General features: G+C 43.4%; 1 protein-coding gene across 1 annotated transcript in view; it reads right to left on the bottom strand.

Annotated features, from left to right (window-relative positions):
- Positions 1 to 21,808, bottom strand: part of SND1 (staphylococcal nuclease and tudor domain containing 1) — an 815,381-nt gene extending 793,573 nt beyond the window's left edge. The window contains exons 1-4 of the mRNA XM_056573088.1: positions 21,595 to 21,808; positions 14,124 to 14,273; positions 11,324 to 11,444; positions 11,030 to 11,108 (exon numbers count right to left, since the gene is read on the bottom strand). Coding sequence (XP_056429063.1) covers positions 11,030 to 11,108; positions 11,324 to 11,444; positions 14,124 to 14,273; positions 21,595 to 21,660 — 416 coding nt within the window. The 5' untranslated portion in view covers positions 21,661 to 21,808. The remainder of the gene's footprint in view (positions 1 to 11,029; positions 11,109 to 11,323; positions 11,445 to 14,123; positions 14,274 to 21,594) is intronic.
- Between the last annotated feature and the right edge of the window lie 1,939 nt (positions 21,809 to 23,747).

Below are 23,747 nucleotides of genomic sequence, written 5' to 3'. Positions count from 1 at the left end.
AAGCCGATAATGCCCCGCACAGCGACCGCCCCCCCGACCCACCGCATATGACCCCCCCCCGCCGACACGCCGCACCGCGACCGCAATTCTGAGTGGTCCTAGTGCCAAATTGTTTTGCCGACGCCCGCTCCAAATGGAACCTCTGCCCAAAATATTTCCAGGCAGAGATTCCCAAGTGTGAATAAGCCCTAACAGGTACTCTTCGTTAAGATGTACCAGAATTTTTATTTAAAAAAAAAGTAAAGCATTTAACAGGGTAACCCCACCCCTAGACATCTTATCTCCTATCCAAAGGATAGGGGATAAGATTTCTAAATTGAGGGGGTCCCGCTGCTGGGAACCCCCTAGATCTCTCCGGCAGCACTCCCGGTCATCTGATGCACGAAGCAGGGCGATACAGGGGCCGGAGTATAGTGATAGAGATGAGCGAACTTACAGTATATTCGATTCGTCACGAACTTCTCGGCTCGGCAGTTGATGACTTTTCCTGCGTAAATTAGTTCAGCCTTCAGGTGCTCCGGTGGGCTGGAAAAGGTGGATACAGTCCTAGGAAAGAGTCTCCTAGGACTGTATCCACCTTTTCCAGCCCACCGGAGCACCGGAAAGCTGAACTAATTTACGCAGGAAAAGTCAACTGCCTAGCCGAGAAGTTTGTGACGAATCGAATTTACTGTAAGTTCGCTCATCTCTATATAGTGATGTCACACCCCGCCCCCTCAATTCAAGTCTAATGGAGGGGGCGTGGTGGCAAGAGAGATAGTGGGTGTTCCCAGCAGCAGGAGTACCTTGATCAGACATCTTACCCCCTATCTTTAGAAAGGGGTGGGGATGACTTGGCGTCCCAGTCTCTGCTTTCTCTGAGCTCAGATATAGGAGCCAGTGTCCCGCACGCTTCCGGATGGAGCTGTTGGGTCGCAATATACATGGCAGGATGCTTCAATGTCTGAGCTGGTTTTTGTACATCCAGCCTCTTGATCATTGTTTTTAGCATGCTTATCTCTTATACTATCCTTTGCTATTACTAATGTGGTTGTACCACTATACTGTGGATTTATCTGTGATTCGGCTGAGAGCCTCGCTTGGACTATCTTGCCCTGTATTCCGTGTATATGCGCCACATATACCATCTCCAGGTATCTGTACTTTTCATTTCAATGCTTCATTCTGTATTTTTTATGTAAATTTTTTTTTATTTAGTATTTTTACATAATTGGTTCTTTTTGTGTTGGGGATAAGATGTCTAGTTGTGGAGTACCCCTTTAACAACCAAGATGTCAGGAGTGTTGACCGGTATATTACCCCCATATCCACTGTAACATTTTAGCTCCATGGTACTTTTGGTAATAGATTCTTATTCTTGTTTTACACCATTTTCCTGAAATACATTTATCTTTTCACAGCAACAATATAAATGCTGCAGTTACAGGAATGCACCAGTCATACCACGCTGCATTTTGTTGTTACACCAGCCAAAAAAGAGGTATTACAAATTCAAAAAAAATAAAAATGGGAACATTGCAATCCATTTATGCATCCAGGATTTAATATCTAACGTTTATAAACTCATGTTACACATTTGTTTAGTCTTATTTTCATAAGTTATCAGAGTAACATGTTTCCTATAAAGAGAATAAGTTCCTAATATATCACCAAGTAGAACTAAACTGTTCTTCAGTGTGAGAATCTGTTTAATTTTACTGTGAAGAGAAAATCTGAGAAAGATGATGAGATAATTGCATTATTCTAACGGAGCTGGTCCCCTCATTCAAACCACTCCTGGGGCAAAATGTCTACTTATTAACACCAAGTTAAAAACCTTGCAAGTACATCTCAATTGCATTTGTATACTAATATAGTGCATAGTGAATTTGCCAGAGGCAAAAAGCACTCCACTAGCTAAACGGCAAAGCCACAGAAGGGTTAATAAGATCTAATTAAATCCTGTGCCTATTCTACAAGCAGTGTTCTCTATATACAATGTTCAGTCCATTCCTGAACAACGTTTAATATGCAACATACTGCAGAACAAAGCTATACAAATACTGCAAACCAAGTGGGATCATATATGATCAATGATGGAGCTGTGGATAAGCACATAATGAGGAACAAGACTCTTAATAGAATATTTCACAAGCTCCCGTGAGAGATGAATCTACATATCACTGAGGTATTATTGAAGACTAGCTCAACTGGAGAGATTAGGTTCACAAGATGTCCTTTGGGCTAGCCATGAATCTTTAAAGATCAAAGTAATCTAGCTCTACACTTAAAAGTTGCAAAGCATTATAAACAAAAATATTGTGTGTTTATAATATTAGACAACTCATGTTAAAGTGTACCCTCACCAAAATAAAGCACCGCATAACATTGCTCTTCGTTACAGAGTTCAAATACACATGCACCTGAAAAATGTACAAAGTGCAAGATTATCTTGTATTCAGGCATTTACACTAATATAACTCATATGTTTCACATAAAGTTCCTATGATATGGATATTAAAAGACCTCTGGAGAAAGACTGCCAGTCATGTAATGTGAACATTTAGCCTGCAGGTGTCCCCAAATGCATTTCAATGACATATATACAGAGAATGCTGCAGATTTAAAGTTTAGATTTTCAGCAGGATCTGAGCATTGTACTGTACATTTCATGGCATGAATACCACAGTTCTGAATGTAGTTAAGCATAAACTCAGATTTGAGCCCTGAAGTATGGTGATTTGGAGAAAAAAAAAAAATCATATCTATATATATGATGGCTTTAGGACCGTAAAACAGGGAAGTTTATTGCTGCCCCTACTTCAACCCATGTCCATTTTTTATAACCTTTTGCTAATGTTCTAGGAGAAGTGATGCATTTTTTCAGCAATCTTAAAGAAACTGTAGAAAACACAATACGCATGGTGACCTGAAGCCGATTAAGATTTGCCCCGATAATCTTCAATTTAGTAGCCTATATATTTAAGATACCTGGCTTTGAAGCATCTACACTACAAAAACAAGTTTTATGGCCTATTCACTATACCAACCTATGCACGTACAAGAGTAACCCCCCAAACCAGGTGTGGTGCTGTTTTCTGTAATCCTGTATAACGCTTAAGAGGTTGAAGAATTTCTTGTAATTTTACTTTTTCAATTGGAAAAAAAAACAAAGATTACAAGAAATGCTTTAACCTCTTAAGGACCCAGGGCGTATCCATACGATACTCAAATGCATATGGCGCTCTCACTTTGGAGCCCTGTCGTATTTCAAGGCAACAGTTTAGGGCCACATATGGGGTATCGCCGTACTCAGGAGAAATTGCCTAACAAATTTTGGGGGGCTTTCTCTCCTTTCACCCCTTATGAAAAGGTGAAGTTGGGGTCTACACCAGCACGTTCGTGTAAAAAAATAATTTTTACACTAACATGCTGGTGTTGCCCTATACTTTTCATTTTGACGAGGTAAAAAGGGGGGAAAAAGCCACAAAATTTGTAATGCAATGTCAAGGCCCAGAAGGGAGAGTGCACCATGTACATTTGAGGTGATTTGCACAGGGGTGGATGATTGTTACAGCGGTTTTGACAATCGCAAAACAAAATCCCACATGTGACCCCATTTTGGAAACTACACCCCTCACGGAATGTAATGAGGGGTGCAGTGAGAATTTACACCCCACTGGTTTGACAGATCTTTGGAACAGTGGGCTGTGCAAATTAAAAATGTTGTACAGCTCACTGTTCCAAAGATCTGACATACACCAGTGGGGGGGTAAATGCTCATTGTACCCCTTGTTACGTTCAAGGGGTCTAGTTTCCAAAATGGTATGCCATGTGGGGGTTTTTGCTGTCCTGGCACCATAGGGGCTTCGTTATTGAGACACGCTGCCGAGCAAAATTTGCTCTCAAAAAGCCAAATATGACTCCTCTTCTGAGCATTGTAGTTTGCCCGTAGTGCACTTCAGGTCAACTTATGGGGTACCTCCATACTCAAGAGATGGGGTTACAAATTTTGGGGGGTATTTTCTGCTATTAACCCATGCAAAAATGCGAAATTTGGGGGGGGGGGGGGGGGACACATTCGTGAATTTTTTTACATATGCAAAAGTTGCAAAACACCTGTGGGGTATTAAGGCTCACTTAATTCCTTGTTACATTCCTCAAGGGGTCTAGTTTCCAAAATGGTATGCCATGTGTTTTTTTTTTTTGCTGTTCTGGCACCATAGGGGCTTCCTAAATGCAACATGCCCCCCAAAAACCATTTCAGAAAAACGTACTCTAAAATCCCCTTGTCGCTCCTTCGCTTCTGAGCCCTCTACTGCGCCTGCCGAACACTTTACATAGACATATGAGGTATGTGCTTACTCGGGAGAAATTTGGCTACAAAGAATAAATTCTCCTTTTACCCCTTGTAAAAATTGTGACTACAAGAACATGAGTAAAAAATGAAGATTGTGAATTTTCTCCTTCACTTTCCTGCTATTCCTGTGAAACACCTAAAGGGTTAAAACGCTGACTGAATGTCATTTTGAATACTTTGGGGGTGCAGTTTTTATAATGGGGTCATTTGTGGGGTATTTCTAAGATGAAGACCCTTCAAATCCACTTCAAACCTGAACTGGTCCCTGAAAAATAGTGAGTTTGGAAAGTGTGAAAAATTGGAAAATTGCTGCTGAACTCTGAAGCCCTCTGGTGTCTTCCAAAAGTAAAAACACGTCAATTTTATGATGCAAACATAAAGTGGACATTGTATGTGAATCAAAAACATTTGGAATATCCATTTTCCTTACAAGCAGAGAGCTTCAAAGTTAGAAAAATGCAAAATTTTCAAATTTTCCATCAAATTTTGGGATTTTTCACCAAGAAAGGATGCAAGTTACCAAAAAAATTTACCACTATGTTAAAGTAGAATATGTCACGAAAAAACAATCTCAGAATCAGAATGCTAACAAAGCATCCGAGTTACTAATGTTTAAAGTGACAGTGGTCAGATGTGCAAAAAATGCCCGGGTCCAAAAGGTGTAAAATGGCTGGGTCCTTAAGGGGTTAAAGGGGTAGTCCAGTGGTGAAAAACTTATCCCCTATCCTAAGGATAGGGGATAAGTTTGAGATCGCGGGGGGGTCCGACCGCTGGGGCCCCCTGCGATCTCTGTACGGGGCCCCGGCTCTCCGCCGAGATAGCGGGTGTCGACCCCCGCACGAGGCGGCGGCCGACACGCCCCCTCAATACATCTCTATGGCAGAGCCGGAGATTGCCGAAGGCAGCGCTTCGGCTCTGCCATAGAGTTGTATTGAGGGGGCGTGTCGGCCGCCGCCTCGTGCGGAGGTCGACACGCCCCCTTCCCGCGGGCTGTCGGGGCTCCGTACAGGAGATCGAAGGGGGCCCCAGCGGTCGGACCCCCGCGATCTGCAACTTATCCCCTATCCTTAGGATAGGGGATAAGTTGCTCACCACTGAATCACCACTGGACTACTCCTTTAAAGAGGGTTATCCAGGATTACACAAAACAGCACCACATTGGCCCAGATTTGTCAGTTTGTAGAGTTTTTCTCCCGTAACTTTGGTGCAACTCTACTTGTGTGACTTTCTATGTTTACATCCCACGTAGACATTTCTTCACTTTTCACTTTCAGGTACACCCTGATTTACCAACTGCGACTGTCGCAGATCTAGGCACATTTCATTAAAACGCTCCAGGAATCTACACCAGCTTGAACCTTGCTTATGTTTCTGCTTTTCTGACTACCTGATCACGGATCACACTGATTTACACCCACACATCTCCCATCTGTCTGCTACCTGTTTCAAGACTACAACTCCCAGCATGCCCTTACAGTGAGGATAGGAGGGTAGGAGACAAGGGTGGATGTAAATCCGTGCCCCAGTCATTGAGTGTAGCGGGGATAGAATCAGTGGAAGCCCAGGCAGCTGCAGAGTTATGCCAGCTCAGGCTCCTTTAACATACCTTGGCAACGCAGAGTTTTTGGGAGTCCCTGATGTAATTTCACATTCCCCGTTGGGTCCAGTGATTGGCCTGGACCGTGCAGCCAATCACATGACGCTGCAGGAAATTTGATCTTACAGTAGGGACTAAAACTCAGTGGCTCCATTATATGTTAAAAGGAGCATCACTCTGCAGCCACCCGGGACTCCTGCAGACGGGTTGGGAGATGTGCAGGAGCTGTCCCTGCCACTACTCAGTAATGCGGTACACACTGAGGGATGGCTCATGCACATCTCCCGTCCCAGCTGCAGGAGTCCCGGGGTGGCTGCAGTGTTATGTCCACCTGGGATCCCTTTGCTACAGCGCTGCAGAGCTTACTGTCATTTCGAGTTTCTCGCCGGGTCATGGGACCCAGCAGGACATATGAAATTGCAGTAATTTTCTGATCACCGCCGGCCAGGGAGAGGAGCGCATTATCTACCATTTCTCAGGCTTGCACCACTACAACTCCCAGCATGTCCTTACATTAAGGACATGCTGGGAGTTGTAATTGTGTGACAACTTGTCACCACCTGCCTTCTGCTTTGACAAGCTTTTCACTCGATCGCACATCTCATGCACCACATGGCTACAACTCCCAGCATGTCCTAACTAAGGGCATGCTGGGAGTTGTGGTCATGAGGCACGGGTAGGTGACAAATGTATTAACCTATTTTTTTTTCTCATTTCAGATCCGTGTATCCTGTGGACCACTTCGGATTCGGTGGACTGTGTCGATCAACGTTTTTTTCTCTTTGTGTAATGTTAAAAATGGTTAACAAGGGCTTCTGGGGAGTGTTATTGGAAAAAAAAATGTTTAAACGTGTTTTGTTTTTTATTTACTTGACAGGCTTAGTAGTGGAAGCAGTCTTCTAGACAGAATCCATTACTAAGCCAGGCTTAGTGTTAGCCACAAAAACAGCTAGCGTTAACCCCCAATTACCCTTGTACCCACCGCCACAGGGGTGCCGGGAAGAGCCGGTACCAACAGGATCGGAGCATCAAAAATGGTGGCCCTGGGCCTAGGTGGTAACATGCTGGTGTTTAGGCTGGGGAGGGCAAGTAAAGGTCCTCGCCCACCCTGGTAACATGAAGCTGTTGCTGCTTGGTTGGTATTTGGCTGAAAAAAAAAAAAAAAAAAAAAAATAGGGAGAACCCCATGCTTTTAAAAATTAAAAGGTCGACACGCCCCCTTCCCGCGGGCTGTCGGGGCTCCGTACAGGAGATCGAAGGGGGCCCCAGCGGTCGGACCCCCGCGATCTGCAACTTATCCCCTATCCTTAGGATAGGGGATAAGTTGCTCACCACTGAATCACCACTGGACTACTCCTTTAAAGAGGGTTATCCAGGATTACACAAAACAGCACCACATTGGCCCAGATTTGTCAGTTTGTAGAGTTTTTCTCCCGTAACTTTGGTGCAACTCTACTTGTGTGACTTTCTATGTTTACATCCCACGTAGACATTTCTTCACTTTTCACTTTCAGGTACACCCTGATTTACCAACTGCGACTGTCGCAGATCTAGGCACATTTCATTAAAACGCTCCAGGAATCTACACCAGCTTGAACCTTGCTTATGTTTCTGCTTTTCTGACTACCTGATCACGGATCACACTGATTTACACCCACACATCTCCCATCTGTCTGCTACCTGTTTCAAGACTACAACTCCCAGCATGCCCTTACAGTGAGGATAGGAGGGTAGGAGACAAGGGTGGATGTAAATCCGTGCCCCAGTCATTGAGTGTAGCGGGGATAGAATCAGTGGAAGCCCAGGCAGCTGCAGAGTTATGCCAGCTCAGGCTCCTTTAACATACCTTGGCAACGCAGAGTTTTTGGGAGTCCCTGATGTAATTTCACATTCCCCGTTGGGTCCAGTGATTGGCCTGGACCGTGCAGCCAATCACATGACGCTGCAGGAAATTTGATCTTACAGTAGGGACTAAAACTCAGTGGCTCCATTATATGTTAAAAGGAGCATCACTCTGCAGCCACCCGGGACTCCTGCAGACGGGTTGGGAGATGTGCAGGAGCTGTCCCTGCCACTACTCAGTAATGCGGTACACACTGAGGGATGGCTCATGCACATCTCCCGTCCCAGCTGCAGGAGTCCCGGGGTGGCTGCAGTGTTATGTCCACCTGGGATCCCTTTGCTACAGCGCTGCAGAGCTTACTGTCATTTCGAGTTTCTCGCCGGGTCATGGGACCCAGCAGGACATATGAAATTGCAGTAATTTTCTGATCACCGCCGGCCAGGGAGAGGAGCGCATTATCTACCATTTCTCAGGCTTGCACCACTACAACTCCCAGCATGTCCTTACATTAAGGACATGCTGGGAGTTGTAATTGTGTGACAACTTGTCACCACCTGCCTTCTGCTTTGACAAGCTTTTCACTCGATCGCACATCTCATGCACCACATGGCTACAACTCCCAGCATGTCCTAACTAAGGGCATGCTGGGAGTTGTGGTCATGAGGCACGGGTAGGTGACAAATGTATTAACCTATTTTTTTTTCTCATTTCAGATCCGTGTATCCTGTGGACCACTTCGGATTCGGTGGACTGTGTCGATCAACGTTTTTTTCTCTTTGTGTAATGTTAAAAATGGTTAACAAGGGCTTCTGGGGAGTGTTATTGGAAAAAAAAATGTTTAAACGTGTTTTGTTTTTTATTTACTTGACAGGCTTAGTAGTGGAAGCAGTCTTCTAGACAGAATCCATTACTAAGCCAGGCTTAGTGTTAGCCACAAAAACAGCTAGCGTTAACCCCCAATTACCCTTGTACCCACCGCCACAGGGGTGCCGGGAAGAGCCGGTACCAACAGGATCGGAGCATCAAAAATGGTGGCCCTGGGCCTAGGTGGTAACATGCTGGTGTTTAGGCTGGGGAGGGCAAGTAAAGGTCCTCGCCCACCCTGGTAACATGAAGCTGTTGCTGCTTGGTTGGTATTTGGCTGAAAAAAAAAAAAAAAAAAAAAAATAGGGAGAACCCCATGCTTTTAAAATATTTATGAAAAAAAAATAAATAAAAAAAAACAAAGGTTCCACGTATTTTTATTCTCAGCCAAATACCAACCAAGCAGCAACAGCCCGACATTACCAGAGTGGGCAAGGACCATTTTTAAAGGCCCTCCACAGCATAAATAACGCCAGCCTGTTACCGCCTAGGCGTGCCATTGACACAGGGCCTGTTGGTACCGGCTCTTCCTGGCACCCCTGTGGCGGTGGGTTAGCGCTAGCTGTTTGGGGCTCACACTAAGCCCGGCTTAGTAATTAACTCCCTCTATAAGACATAGTACATTTTAGGGGGAAAACAAGTGGTAAAAATGTTAACAGATATCACTTTTTTCAAAGCTGCAAATTGGTGTTCTGAAGTCATTTGTTTTTTTCTTATGCGTGCTAAATAAAAAAATTAAAAAAAGGTATTCAAAAGTGATTTATTGGTTTTTGCTTATGTAAGCCCAAATTATCAACCCCCTGTGATCGTATGATAAATGCGCCATACATAATCAAAACTAAAGCGAAAAAAGTACCTACAGAACTTGCTTACCAAAGCAATGATGATAAATGTCCCCCATTGTCCTTGGGTTGTGTGTGGTATTGCAGCTCAGAGCTATTAAAATGAATTGAGTGAAGTTGTAATATTGATAGGAGTGTTGCTCTTTTTGGAAGAAATTAGCTTTTTCTATTCCTGATGACTCCTTCAATGGATTGTCCATAAGCCCTTTTATGCAGATTTGTGGTCATCGCTCACAAGCTAAGCCCACCCTATATACACAGGTGTCTGCTGTATATTACATCTGTCCACATTGGAATTTAATCAGAATCCTTACCTTTTACTAGCACTTTATGGTACAAGTCACCTGTTATCTTAGTTCAGTAGGTGAATCAAATTTAAGAGTAGTCAATACCACCTGTGGTATACCACCGCACTACAACTTCCTGCTATGTAATTGCCCACCTAATTGCTCACTATGTTTTGTATGCTACAATAAAAAATAAAAAAAATAGAAGTTATCTACTCTAACTTGTAAAATAAAGTCCAAAAATAGTTTTTTTTTATCACATCATATATCAGAAAATTAAAACCAATCTAAGAGCCATCAATATAAAAATACTGCTAAACATTACAGAACACTGCACAAAAAAAATATATAAGCCCAAGTGCATATGGCATAAAAAGGTTATAGCGGGTCAGAATTTTCCACCACAGATTACACTTTTTTGGTTATGCCATAAATGTTATCGTAAAATTAAAGGGGTCATTACAAAGTACAACTGGTCACACAAAAAACAAGCCCTCATACAGGTCTGTGTAAGGAAAAAAAAAAGTTAAGGCTTCGAAGGAGTGTAGGAAAAAGCTAGTCTGAACATTTCTTGTACCCTCAAGGACAAAGCAGATTTTATGTGCAGGATTTGACTGGTAGGATTTCAATTTAAAGATTTCATTGTAAACTAAAATGACAATACAGCTTCAAATCCTGCACAAGATACTGTACGTGTGAATAGACTAAGGGGTTATTTCTTAACATAATGTTAGAGTAGTTCATTAGCAAGGCAGAAAGTAATTTAAATCGATCAACAAGACACAAACCTTGCTGTAGCCAAGGATATCTGAAAAACCACCCCAAAAATCTTTATTATAACCTTTTAATAATGGAAGTAACTGGGAGGCCTTTGGGTGGTTACAATACTTCAGTCAAATCATGATACATTACAGAAGTTCATATGACAGTATATTGGCAATATCTTATGATAGAGATTAGGTAAGACACTAACTCCCCCCCACCCCCCATCTCAGTTCTACAAGCAAATTAGGTCTCACTCCTAAACTGTCCAATTTAATTTTATGGCACCAGCAACTGTAAAATTGAACCCCCCCCCCCAAGTGCAAAATTGCATTTTTTCTGCTTCGCAGAATATTTTATGGTAGAGTAGTAACATTACAAAGTACAAGGAGGGCTGCTGGAAAAGGTTACAAATAAAACTTCTGGAAACCCCATATTATCCACTATAGCATTAATAAAGGAGCTGAACCATTGCCCCATAAACAGTTAACTTACGTTGTTGCTCTTGCACCTTCACGTCGGGACGCCAGGCCTTCTGCAAGTAATGCCTCTGCAATATTCTCCCCTGATGTATCTGAGACACAATATTAGAATTTAAGACCTGTAACATGCTACCATTTAATATCACACTTAACTTGCTTAAAAAAAAAAACCAAATGCAAGAGCCTTCTGTCTGCCGAGTACGGTGTGCTTGTCTCAAAACTAAAGATACAATAAAGTATCTCCCCCACTAAATCTGAGGCAGCTCAATGTTAGAAGTTTGATATCTATCAGTAGTAGGAGACATACCTTTGCCCAAATACACTGTTCCATAGTATCTTTCCTCATTAATCTTGTGATCTACAGTGAAGCAGACTTCCTTCCCAATAAGCTTCCGCCTCAAGAACTCTCGAGCTGGAAATGCCCAAGGCTGGAAAATAATAAAAATTGAAACCACAGAAAAATGAATCTTATTGGCATGTTATCTGACTGTAGTTGCCAATTTTATTATCAAAGAAAGATGATTAAAACAGAAGTGATAGCAGGGAAATTACAGTCAATTCCAGGGGTACAATCCAGTGAGCAGGATTCAAAAATATTTAACAATGTGAAAAATGTGGCACATTATAGGAATATAGATTGATTATCAAAGAAAAAGCTGCAAGCATGGAAAAAAGCAAAAAAATTCAGACAGACAAACTGGAAATGTGGTCAGGCATTTTGGGTGATTTTAACGCAATTTTAGTGCTCTCTTCACTGTTGAGCCCTGAGAGCCCCATCCGTTATGTTAAGCCATTTTTTCATTCTTTCCCATTATGAGGCAGGACGAGGGCTGTAAAATTTGCCAGTAGTACAGGCAGAACTTCCAACTTTAGTTGCCTAACCAAACCACAGCAAAACACTTTGGGAACATAATGGTATTTAGTGCTGTTTTTGCTTACTCTGGGTGCACAAAAATGTGCACGTGTGACAGCACTGACTTCTGTGGGTAAGCAAAGAGTTGCAAACAGCCTAACCTAAGCAATTTTCAGCTTTAATTTTGCAGTGGTCACGTATTTATGATGTGCAAGTGTCTCACACAGGAAAAATATAAATAAAGCGTAAACCCCTTAAGAGTTGCAAAACTACTTCCAGGTCTGACCTGGAGTACGAAACTCCCATTTGTGAGCAAATAAAAAATAAAAAGTCTCACCTGCGACTTGTGTTTTGCTTATGTGCTCCAAATTTATCAACCCCTGTTATATGTTAAATGTGTAGCACATAACACTAAAGCAAAATCAAAACTAAAATAACTTCAGTACTTTCTTATTAAAGCAAACCATGATAAATGTCTCCCTTGGTCCTTCCTGCTATGCTATGACACTGCCAGTGAAAGTGCACTGAACAGTGATGGAGGAGTGAGGATTTACACAGTACTGTAGATGGCATGTGAAGGGGAGGTGGCGTTACCATTGCACTGGGTTTGCAAGTTGTGGCATGATCAGAAATAAAAGCAGCTACAGCAATGAAGGGGTTACACTGCTGAGAAGCTAGAGGGGGAGGTTTATATTACAGCAATGGGCATACAGCAGTAGGTACATTGCTATGCACAAACAAAAAAAAGCTGTCCTCAGCTTTCAAGGAGAGGTGGAGATGCACGAACGCTGCTTCTCCCATAGAGATACAGGGAATGTGAGTGTCAGCCGCAGTATCACGAGAGCCGTGGCAATGTCGGGGTCCAGAACAGGAAATTGCGGCGGCTCCCATCGGTCGGACCCTCAACAATCAGACACTTTACTCCTATCTGCAGTGTTCTATGGCTGCAAAGGTCAGATAAAAAGCAGGTTAGGAATTATAAGATATCACATTGCCGTAAGATGTTTGTAATTAGTGACCATTTTACTTATTTAAAAAGTTGTATTCTGTATATATTGAAATTATAGTCTACACTTCCCACATTATTTCATTATTTCCTTATGAAAGTATCAATAGATTGGGAGCACAATATTAAGTGCAGAAGAGCTCTTCAGGAGACCAGGGAATACAGGGAAAACCAGTAGGGATGTCCTGATTCAAATACTGGACATTTGCAAGTGCTTTGCCCCCAACCACAGCAAAAACAAGCAGGAAGTCTGAGGGTAAAGTTTAGATTTTTCTGTTATTTGTCATGCACTATAGGCTTATTTTGCAAAAACTTCTATAAAGGCATATACATAAATTAAGCGACGCATGTTTGATAAGTAGGGGGGCCATTGGAATCCCACTAATCAGAGACTAGTGATATCTTATGTCTTTAGTACAGGCTCAGACTGTCGGGGGGGGGGGGCTCATTTTAAATTTTTACATCCAAACACGTGGGAAAGCAATTGCAATTAATACACTATTACTAAAAAATTTAATAAAAACATTAAATGCTGAGTTGATCAAGTTCCTTGGTTATAACTGCATCATAGAGCTAGGTCAACTCCATTCCCAGTAATGAAGGTAGCAAAGTCTTGTGCCTACTGGCACAATAAACAGCCTGGGGTAGAATATGATCTGCCAAAAGCGACATTTACATATGAATACTAAAAGTATAAATAAGATTAGCAGCTTACATTGCTCTGTCAGGTGTTCTTTTTATTCACACTACAAAGAAAAAGGGAGCGCTACCAGACAGGAGAGCGCACAGAGGAGCGCTACCAGACAGGAGAGCGCACAGAGGAGTGCTAGCCCACCCTCCCTTACTGGACTTTGTCCATGCCTGTGCTTCAGCTTGGACAAAGCCATGATTTCTATTAAAAGGAAATACAATTCTCTTATGAATTATATTAACAATTCAATGTATTTTTTTTTTTTTTTTTTTTTTTAAGTGTACCAGTATACAAAGAGAAACTTTACATGTCCCAGGGCCATAAACTTTTTTTTTTTTTTTATGAATGAGGTACCATTTTAGTAAATTTAAACACAAAAAAGGCCAGATTTTACTGCAATGCAGTATTGCAATATTTATATCTGCATTTCTGTATGTTAAAGCTAAGCAAATCTAAACACCCATTGCAAATTAGCTATTTTTAAGATCAAGTTAAAGCTAAGCATATGGTACTACAGGTTACACCACCCATGAACATCAGCTGTAAGCCAAGCCCACCTCATCAGGGACATCCTTTGAATCTTGTTGAGAAGCAACTGCTCTGCGTGCAAGAGCTCCAGCACGAATGTTACTCAAGTAAATGTTACGCTCTGGGGGCGGACCTCCACGAGGTTGGCCTCGTACAGTAATAGCACATCCCGAAAGGACCTGAAAAAAAAAAAAGTTATACATATAAATTATATAGGTTAAATAATCTGCAGAAGCCACAACAGATAAGTCTGGAGGAATGCGGAAGGGGAGAATATACACCTGGTAGAGTGATTGAAATTCCAAGTACAAGCATTCCAAAGCAAAAAGGTATAGAGAAAAAATAAAAAAATAAAAATAAATAAAAACACATCCAGCGTTTAAGTGTGTAACCAATAATTTAAATGGAATCTATCCATATTATTAACACAGACTAGAGCCATGTCCATGACTCGGACAAGCCTGATGCTGCTGCACAACTGGTTAGCATCCCAGTAGGCATAGGGACCCCTAGTGGTGGGATTTTAAGGGTCAGTTTTCTTTATTAAATATTCAAAATGTTTTAATCCCTTAGCCCTACAGGACATATGCAGGCATCCAAGCATCCGACATTTTCGGACACTGGTACGTACGCATACGTCCTGCCGATACCCTGCTCTGCCACGCACAACTCACAGGATAGCCGGCAGGACCCGGCTGTTAATCATAGCTGGTGTCTCGCCACAGCTGCCGTGGGGGCACGATTGCACCTTCCCGGCAGTATTAACCCCTTAAGGACTCAGGGTTTTTCCGTTTTTTTGCACTTTCGTTTTTCCTCACCTTTTAAAAATCATAACCCTTTCAATTTTCCACCTAAAAATCCATATTATGGCTTATTTTTTGCGTCGCCAATTCTACTTTCCAGCGACATTAGTCATTTTACCCAAAAATGATACCCTACTTATATAGGTTTGATTTTGTCGCACTTCTGGAAAAAAATCATAACTACATGCAGGAAAATTTATACATTTAAAAATGTCATCTTCTGACCCCTATAACTTTATTTTTCCACGTACAGGGCGGTATGAGGACTCATTTTTTTGCGCCGTGATCTGAAGTTTTTATCGGTATGATTTTTGTTTTGTAGAAATACAGGTGGAGCGCCATCAAAAGACCAAGCTTCCGGCCAGAGAGAAAAGCGAGGAGAAGACCGGGAAGACGACCATATGGAAAACGTGAGTATATTAGAATGTTATATAACTTTGCCTCATGCTCCAATTCCCCCATAAAAGGTTAGCTCGAGTACTCCTTTAAGACAGAGGCCATAAAGAGCAGTATGCCTTCTGGATGTCCTCACTTGTTGAGGTCCTCACTAGAGATAAGCAAAGTTACAGTAATTCGATTTGTCACAAACTTCTCAGCTCGGCAGTTGATGACTTTAGCCTGCATAAATTAGTTCAGCTTTCAGGTGCTCCGGTGGGCTGGAAAAGATGGATACAGTCCTAGGAGAGAGTCTCCAGCCCACCGGAGCACCTGACCGCTGAACTAATTTATGCAGGATAAAGTCAGCAACTGCCGAGCCGAGAAGTTTGTAACTAATCGAACCACTGGAAGTTCGCTCATCTCTAGTGCTCACATTCATTATTTCCACTATGAATAAACATCATAAAACATACAAAATGTGCTGCCCTATTAGGCCAACAGCACTCTAGACCGAAACCTTCCTTATCTACCAGTAACTGACAACATGCTTACAATTAGGAATACACTGAAAAGGAAATTTGGGGACGAAACTGAAAATTTAGGTTGTGCTTTGTCAAAAACTGAAACCAAAAATGCATTGCCCCGCTCCCTTTATATAGTTATTGTTACATTATATTACTTTTTTGGGATGTGATGTGACCAAACTCAGCAATTTTTGCGTTTAACATTTTTTACCATTTACGATCAGGATCAGAAACAAAATAGTTGGGACAATTACACACGTGGCGATGCCAAATATGATTTTTTTTCCATATTTGTTATATGGAAAATGGGAAAAGGAGGGTTATTTAAACTTTTATGGAAGGGGTTAATAGGATTTTTTTAAACTAACTTTTTGTCTCACTTTATTAGTCCCCCATAGGAGGCATCATTAGATTCCTCATACAGCCAGGCTCAATAAAATGAAGATCCACGGACCTCAGGGATGCAGAGATAAGCCCTCCGGCTACCTCCACAGTGGGTCGCCATCCCCCTGCAATCGCACTGCGAACCACCCCACTGGGCCACCAGGGAGTGTTTAAAGCACCCTTTAGATGCCGCTGTCAGCTTTGACAGCAGCGATCGCACGTGGTGAGTCACTTATCAGCTATTAGCGGCAGCCCCCTTTTACAAGAATAAGCAGGGGGCCGTCAGGTATGGCGTGGACTCGAGTCAAGAACCCGCGCCATACACTGTGGCAACCAGTTAAATGATGGACATCGGAGCAATCTGATGTCAGTCATTACAGGCAGATTTCAGCTGCTGATAGCAGCAGGCATCTCCGTTATAACCGGGACCCAACCCGTGGCCCGCATCAGGTCCTCACCTGATCCATGACGTACATGTATGCCATGGGTCGAGAGTGTTAAGCCCCTCCCACCGAAGTTATCGGCAGAAAAGGGCATTTTCAGCGGCCAAAATTCCGGTGCTTCCCTACTGACAATCTTCAGTCCATAACTGCAAAGATCAACTAGAAGCTCTGAAAAGTAAATCCAGTATACCCTCTGGACAAAAGTATTTCAGCTCTTCCACTGTCGCATGGCCTCAGATGTATATAATACAGCACCTACCAATGCAATCTGCCTTAAACATTTGTGAAATATGGGTCATTCTAAAAAGAAAACCAATTTCTGGAAGTGTACTGTAATAGGATGCCACTGCTGCAACAAGTCAGTTTATGGCAGATAATGCAATGTCACAACGCAGGGTCACAGTGCGGAGGCGCATAAGGGATAAGTCACCACTGGACTCTTGAGCAGGGCTGTCTCACGGAATCCGGGATCCGCAAATATCGGGAGAACGTTACCTGCTGACTGCATTGCGCCAGCTGTAACGTTCAGTGGAGGAAGCATAGTGATATGGGATGGTTTTTCAGGATTGGCCTAGGCCCATTAGCTCCTAAGTATTAATGCTTGACCATACAAAGGCAATAGCATGCCAACTGAAAAATGAACTACAAGAGCCAGGCCCTCACATTCAACAGATCATCTCAAAAGCTCTTCTGGATAAGTGGGTAAATATTCCACCACTTATAAAAGTTACACTCTATTAGGACAATCATAACCTTGTAAATCTTTAGGAAGACCACTGTGATATGAGTGCTGACTGACTACACAAGTTGATCAGTGCTATCCATTTAACCCCTTAACGACAGGACAAATGTACGTCCTGGTGAGGTGGTACTTAAAGGAGTACTATGATAACGAAAAAAATGTCAACATCTAATAGGTTGTTTAAATACCTTTCAATAGAGGTGCTGATCTCCTGAATCGGTCCAGCGGTTCTCCCGCTGCAGCCCCCGGTAATTTGGTTTACTTCCGGGTACTGTACGTCTGAATCTGACGTCAGCAATCACGTTACCCAGCAATCACGTTACCCAGCTTTCGCCCACAAGCCCTCCCTCACTCTTGCTCCCCACTCCTAATAATATTCATTACTACGCCCCTCTCTGCCTCCTCTTTGCCTTCCCCTGTCCCAAACCCCACCCGAGCCACTGCGCCATCTCCTCCCCCTCTGCCTCCTCTGTCTACATGTTTAGAGACATGTATTTGCGTAGGTTGCTTTGTGAATATAACAGATAGTTACGGCGGCGTAACTATCTGTTATATTACTGGTTGTAATTGATCACATGCCCGGTCCTAGTATGCTGGCAAGTGCGCATGCGCGCGACTCGCTCGATGATTGGAGGGAGGTTGCTGAGGCGTTTACTCAGCCCAGCAAATGCCGGCTGAGTAAACGAAGTTATTTATGAATATGCAACTTGGGGAGTGACAGGATCGCACTTGCGGGGGCAGGCTAAATGAGAGGAGGAACGAAGTCATGATGACGATTCGTTCCAAAGATGGCCGCGGACGCACAGATGGTGTGGAACGACACTCATAATCCACTGAGAGAGGCTGCACTTCCGGTTTCGCCAGAAAACATGGATGCTTTCATGGAACGCTACAGAGGTAATTGGGAGTGTTATATAACTAAGGGAATCAGTGCAAATGGTGGGTAAATGTTTTACATTAGAGTACTCCTTTAACGCACCAGGACGAACATTTAAGTCCTATACATAACAGCGAGCAACGGAGTGCTGCTCGGGTCATGCTCGGCAGGTCCGGGCTGCTGATAGTAGCCAGGGACCCTCCGGTAATGGCCGACATCCGCGACAGTGTGGATGTCCACCATTAACCCCTCAGATACCGTGATCAATACAGATCACGGCATCTGCGGCAGTGCGGTCTGTAAAACGGATGATCGGATCACCCGCAGCGGCGATCCAATCATCCAGAACGGCAGACTGAGGTCCCCTCACCTGCCTTCTATGGGTCTTCTGCTCTGGTCTGAGACCGAGCAGAAGATCACCGATAACACTGATCAGTGCTATGCCCTATATGCATAGCACTGAACAGTATTAGCAATCGAATGATTGCCATAGTCCCCTATGGGGAATAAAGTGTAAAAAAAGAAAAATGTAAATTGTCCGTCTACCCCATTTTACCCTCAAAAAGTAAAAAAATTTAACACATTTGGTATCTCAGCGTGTGTAAATATCCGAATTATTGGAATATGTTAATTATTCCGTACGGTGAACGGCGTGAAGGTAAAAAAAGTCCAAATTTGCCGCTTTTTTATTACAGCTGTCACGCCCCCTCCCATAGGCTTGCATTGAGGGGGCGGAGCGCAATGTCACAAGGGGCAGAGCCTTGACGTCACAACGCTCCGGCCCCGTGATCAGCAGTAATCAGACCTGGAGCAAACACGCTCCTGGGACTGATTTTAATGGGGTGCGGCGTGCAAGATCACGGGGGTCCCCAGCGATCAGGCATCTTATACCCTATCCTTTGGATAGAGGATAAGATGTCTAAGCGCCGGTGTACCCCTTTAAACAGATTTGTAAATTACTTCTTTTAAAAAAATGTTTACTCCTTCCTGTAGTATTAGCTGCTGAATACTACAGAGGAAATTATTTTCTTTTTGGGACAATGAGCTCTCTGCTGACATGACCACAGTGCTCTCTGTTGACATCTGTCCATTTTAGGAAGTGTCCAGAGCAGCATGTTTTCTATGGGGATTTTCTTCTACTCTGGATAGTTCTTAAAATGGACAGAGATGTCAGCAGAGAGCTCTGTTCCAAAAAGAACAGAATTTCCTCTGTAGTATTCAGCAGCTAATAAGTACGGGAAGGATTAAGATTTTTTTTTTTAAAGAATTCATTTACAAATCTGTTTAACTTTCTGGCATCAGTTGATTTAAATACATTTTCCACCAGAGTGCCCCTTTAACACAAGTTGCTTAGAAGTAGCATTTTTCAACATAGACTTTTCCCAGACACTTGAAAACAATGCAGATGCTAAATACTGCTGCTGCCACATCACTGCTCATACAAGAAAGCCGAGACCACCTTCCTAGCCAGCAATGCTTAGCGGTGGGCAAACACTAAAACAGTGTCTCCCAACCAGGGTTCCTCCAGCTGTTGCTAAACTACAACTCCCAGCATGCCCAGACCGCCGAAGGCTGAGAGTTGTGGTTTAGCAACAGCTGGAGGCACACTAGTTGGGAGACACTGCTATAGAAGCACACATATTGATCATCGCTCATACATACCTGATTCATGTACGTACTATTAATATAACAAAACCTCTCACCAATATTTTACTGGAGACCCAATGGACCGATCTTACCAGAACCTTGGAGACTAAACAATAGCTAAATCACCTGTTCCAGAGTAAATTCATGCAGCTCCCAAAAGAATCTAAAGACCGTAAGCCATCTTACAAAGTGACAGGCACTTAGAGACATGCCAAAGAATATCTTCCCAACAGATGCCCCTTCTGCTCCGTGCCAAGGAGACTACTTACCGAGTACAAGGAGTAGGAATCCTCACAGGTTGGGTTAAAACTGCTTTAGATCAGATTAACTCATACACAAGGCAAGCTAAGAACAAGGGGGCACAATCTGAGGCTGGGGGGGAGGGACGAGAAGCAAGTTCAGGAAATATTTTACTGAAATAGCAGATCTCCAGGACAAACTACCAGCAGACGGTTGGTAAATCCACATTAAATTAAGGATAAACCTGCCTGGAACATACATTTTAATATTTTAGGGCAGCGGTCTTCAACCTGCGGACCTCCAGATGTTGCAAAACTACAACTCCCAGCATGCCCGGACAGCCGTTGGCTGTCCGGGCATGCTGGGAGTTGTAGTTTTGCAACATCTGGGAGGTCCACAGGTTTAAGCCCACTGGCCTAGGGGGTCTATAACTGTTCCTGTCCTACATAAGGTTTATCAAGGATGATGAGAATCTTTATTGTACCCCCATTCCGCAGTATTACATGATGACGCCAATATTAAGCACTTCCCAAATGTAAGATCACATTTCTCTACCTGAATTACTAGTTACTTTGTAATGTCCCAAAGTAAACAGTAAAATACTACAAGGTAATGCTTTCCATAGCAGCTGGGTACATGCCAAGGATGTCTCCATAGAGGCCCATTACTAACCAGCGGCCAAAATAATGATACAATTGGGCACAGAGGGTTCGTGATCCCCAAACTAGACTTCCAGCTAGGGCAACACTAACTCCCAGCATGCCTACTGGATTTGTAGTTTAGCAACAGCTGGAGACCTACAGTAAAGACCACTGGGCGACTTCAGCACCTCCGCTCATAATTGGAAGTTAGCGTTAGCTAATGTAGAGTTGCATCTCTTACAGAACTTCAACTACCATCATCACTCCAACATGAAGCATTGCTGGGAGTTGTAGTGCCCTAGTGTGGCCAGTTTGGCAGTAGTGAGTTCCACTGACTGGTACAGCTGAGTAGACACTTGCAGCTTCACCTACATTAGGGATAAAGGGCTCAGGAAGTGCTGGGAGTTCTAGTTCCACAAGCTACAGTGGCAGCCTCCAGCTGGTAAGGGGGACGTTGCCCAGTTTGCACGCAGCTGTTGCAAAACTACAACTCACAGTGCTGTCCGGGCATGCTGGGAGATGTAGTTTTGCAACAGCTGGAGGCACCATGTCTGGGACACGAGGTAAAGGGCAGGCTCGTCCTTAACCCCCGTGTATTCATCCCCTTCCACTCCACAAAACTTCTCTCCAGGTACTAAACTTATCCTTGCCCAGAGGCAGTGCCCCCCATCCGGAAATGCCCCCGGTGCCAACACCAGTACCTGAGTGCTGCTGCCACCTCCCCGCACCCTGTCACGAGCACCTCAGGCTCCACACAACCTCCACCCCCCCTCCGCTCCCTACAGTCGCCACAGCTGGAGTCGGTCTTCAGGCGGTCTCACCATCTTGACAATGCCTCTCTGCAAAGTAGGCACTGCTGATGCATTCTGAACTCCGGAAGAAGCCATGACGTGACTGACAGAACGACAAACGTGAAGAACTGAGAAATAGAACCGGGCCGGGGAACTGCTGCTAGTGCTGCCGCCGCTTCCCTCACACACTCACTGACTCAGAAAGAGAGAGAGTCGCCGCCGTCCTGCCGCTATTTATCGAACCGCCCCCTCTAGGTGACCCGCGCATGCGCCAAATACAAAGGCGGCTATAGAGCGCTTTCAGGATGACGCTCATTCCCCGCCTACTGAGGGTTTGAACTTCCAGGTCGCTGTGGTAGGAAGGACACGTCAGCACGTGTATGTGTGTAGACTAGCAGGAGCTGTAAGTGACACTCGTGATTTTTGGGGGAAAGTTTTGTGGCGCCAAATACTTTTAAAGAGCTCTGGCAGAGTCAATTGGTAATAGCTATAGCCATTATGGTCCTGCTTTATAAACTGTACTAGAAGCTGCACGATAGTATGGATGGGAAACCACACTGCAAATACACTGCTCAAAAAAAATAAAGGGAACACTAAGATAACACATCCTAGATCTGAATGAATGAACTAATCGTATGACATACTTTCGTCTTTACATAGTTGAATGTGCAGACAACCAAATCTCACAAAAATTATCAATAGAAATCAAATTTATCAACCCATGGAGGTCTGGATATGGAGTCACACTCAAAATCAAAGTGGGAAACCACACTACAGGCTGATCCAACTTTGATGTAATGTCCTTAAAACAAGTCAAAATGAGGCTCAGTAGTGTGTGTGGCCCCCATGTGCCCGTATGACCTCCCTACAATGCCGGGGCATGCTCCTGATGAGGTGGTGGATGGTCTCCTGAGGGATATCCTCCCAGACCTGGACTAAAGGATACGCCAACTCCTGGACAGTCTGTGGAGCAACGTGACGGTGGATGAAGCGAGACATGATGTCCCAGATGTGCTCAATCGGATTCAGGTCTGGGGAACGGGTGGGCCTGTCCATAGCATCAAGGCCTTCCTCTTGCAGGAACTGCTGACACACTTCAGCCACATGAGGTCTAGCATTGTATTGCATTAGGAGGAACCAGGGCCAACCGCACCAGCATATGGTCTCACAAGGGGTCTGAGGATCTTATATCGGTACCTAATGGCAGTCAGGCTACCTCTGGCAAGCACATGGAGGGCTGTGCGGCCCCCCCAAAGAAATGCCACCCCACACCATTACTGACCCACCGCCAAACTGGTCATGCTGGAGGATGTTGCAGGCAGCAGAATGTTCTCAATAACCCTTTCAATTTTGCTCCCACAGACCCAAATGATGGCTTATTTTTTTGCGCCACCAATTCTACTTTGTAATGACATCAGTCATTTTGCCCAAAAATCTACGGAGAAACAGAAAAAAAATCATTGTGTGATGAAATTGAAATTTTTTGTACATTTTGGGTGCTTTCATTTCTACACAGTGCATTTTTTGGTAAAAATTACACCTAATCTTTATTCTGTAGGTCCATACGATTAAAATGATACACTACTTATATAGGTTTGATTTTGTATTACTCCTGAAAAAAATCATAACTACATGCAGGAAAATTTATATTTTTTAAATTGTCTTTTTCTGACCCCTATAACTTATTTATTTTTTGCTTAAGGGGCAGTATAAGGGCTTGTTTTTTACGCTGTGATCTGAAGTTTTTATCGGTACCATTTTTGTTTTGATCAGACTTTTTGATCGCTTTTTATAAAAAATTTTATGGTATAAAAAGTGACCAAAAATACACTATTTTGGACTTTGGAATTTTTTTTGCGCGTACACCATTGACCGTGCAGTTTAATTACCGACATTTACGCACACGGCGATACCACATTTGTTTATATTTTTAAATAGGAAAAGGGGGGTGATTTAAATTTTTATAAGGGAAGGGGGTTCAATCACATTTATTAACTCTTTTTTACACTTGTTTTTTGCAATGTTATAGCTCCCATAGGGGGCTATAACTTATAGTACATTGATTGCCTGCACTGTTCAACGCAAAGCCATAGCATTGCATTGATCAGTGTAATCGGTGGTTGATTGCTCTGGATCTCAGGCTTGGAGCAATCAATCGCCGATTGGATGCACCGGAGGAAGGT

This window comes from Hyla sarda, chromosome 4, assembly GCF_029499605.1.
Source record: "Hyla sarda isolate aHylSar1 chromosome 4, aHylSar1.hap1, whole genome shotgun sequence".
NCBI classification, from domain to species: domain Eukaryota; kingdom Metazoa; phylum Chordata; class Amphibia; order Anura; family Hylidae; genus Hyla; species Hyla sarda.
The sequence above is the reverse complement of the archived record's forward strand: the minus strand, read 5'-3'. Positions and strand labels throughout refer to the sequence as shown.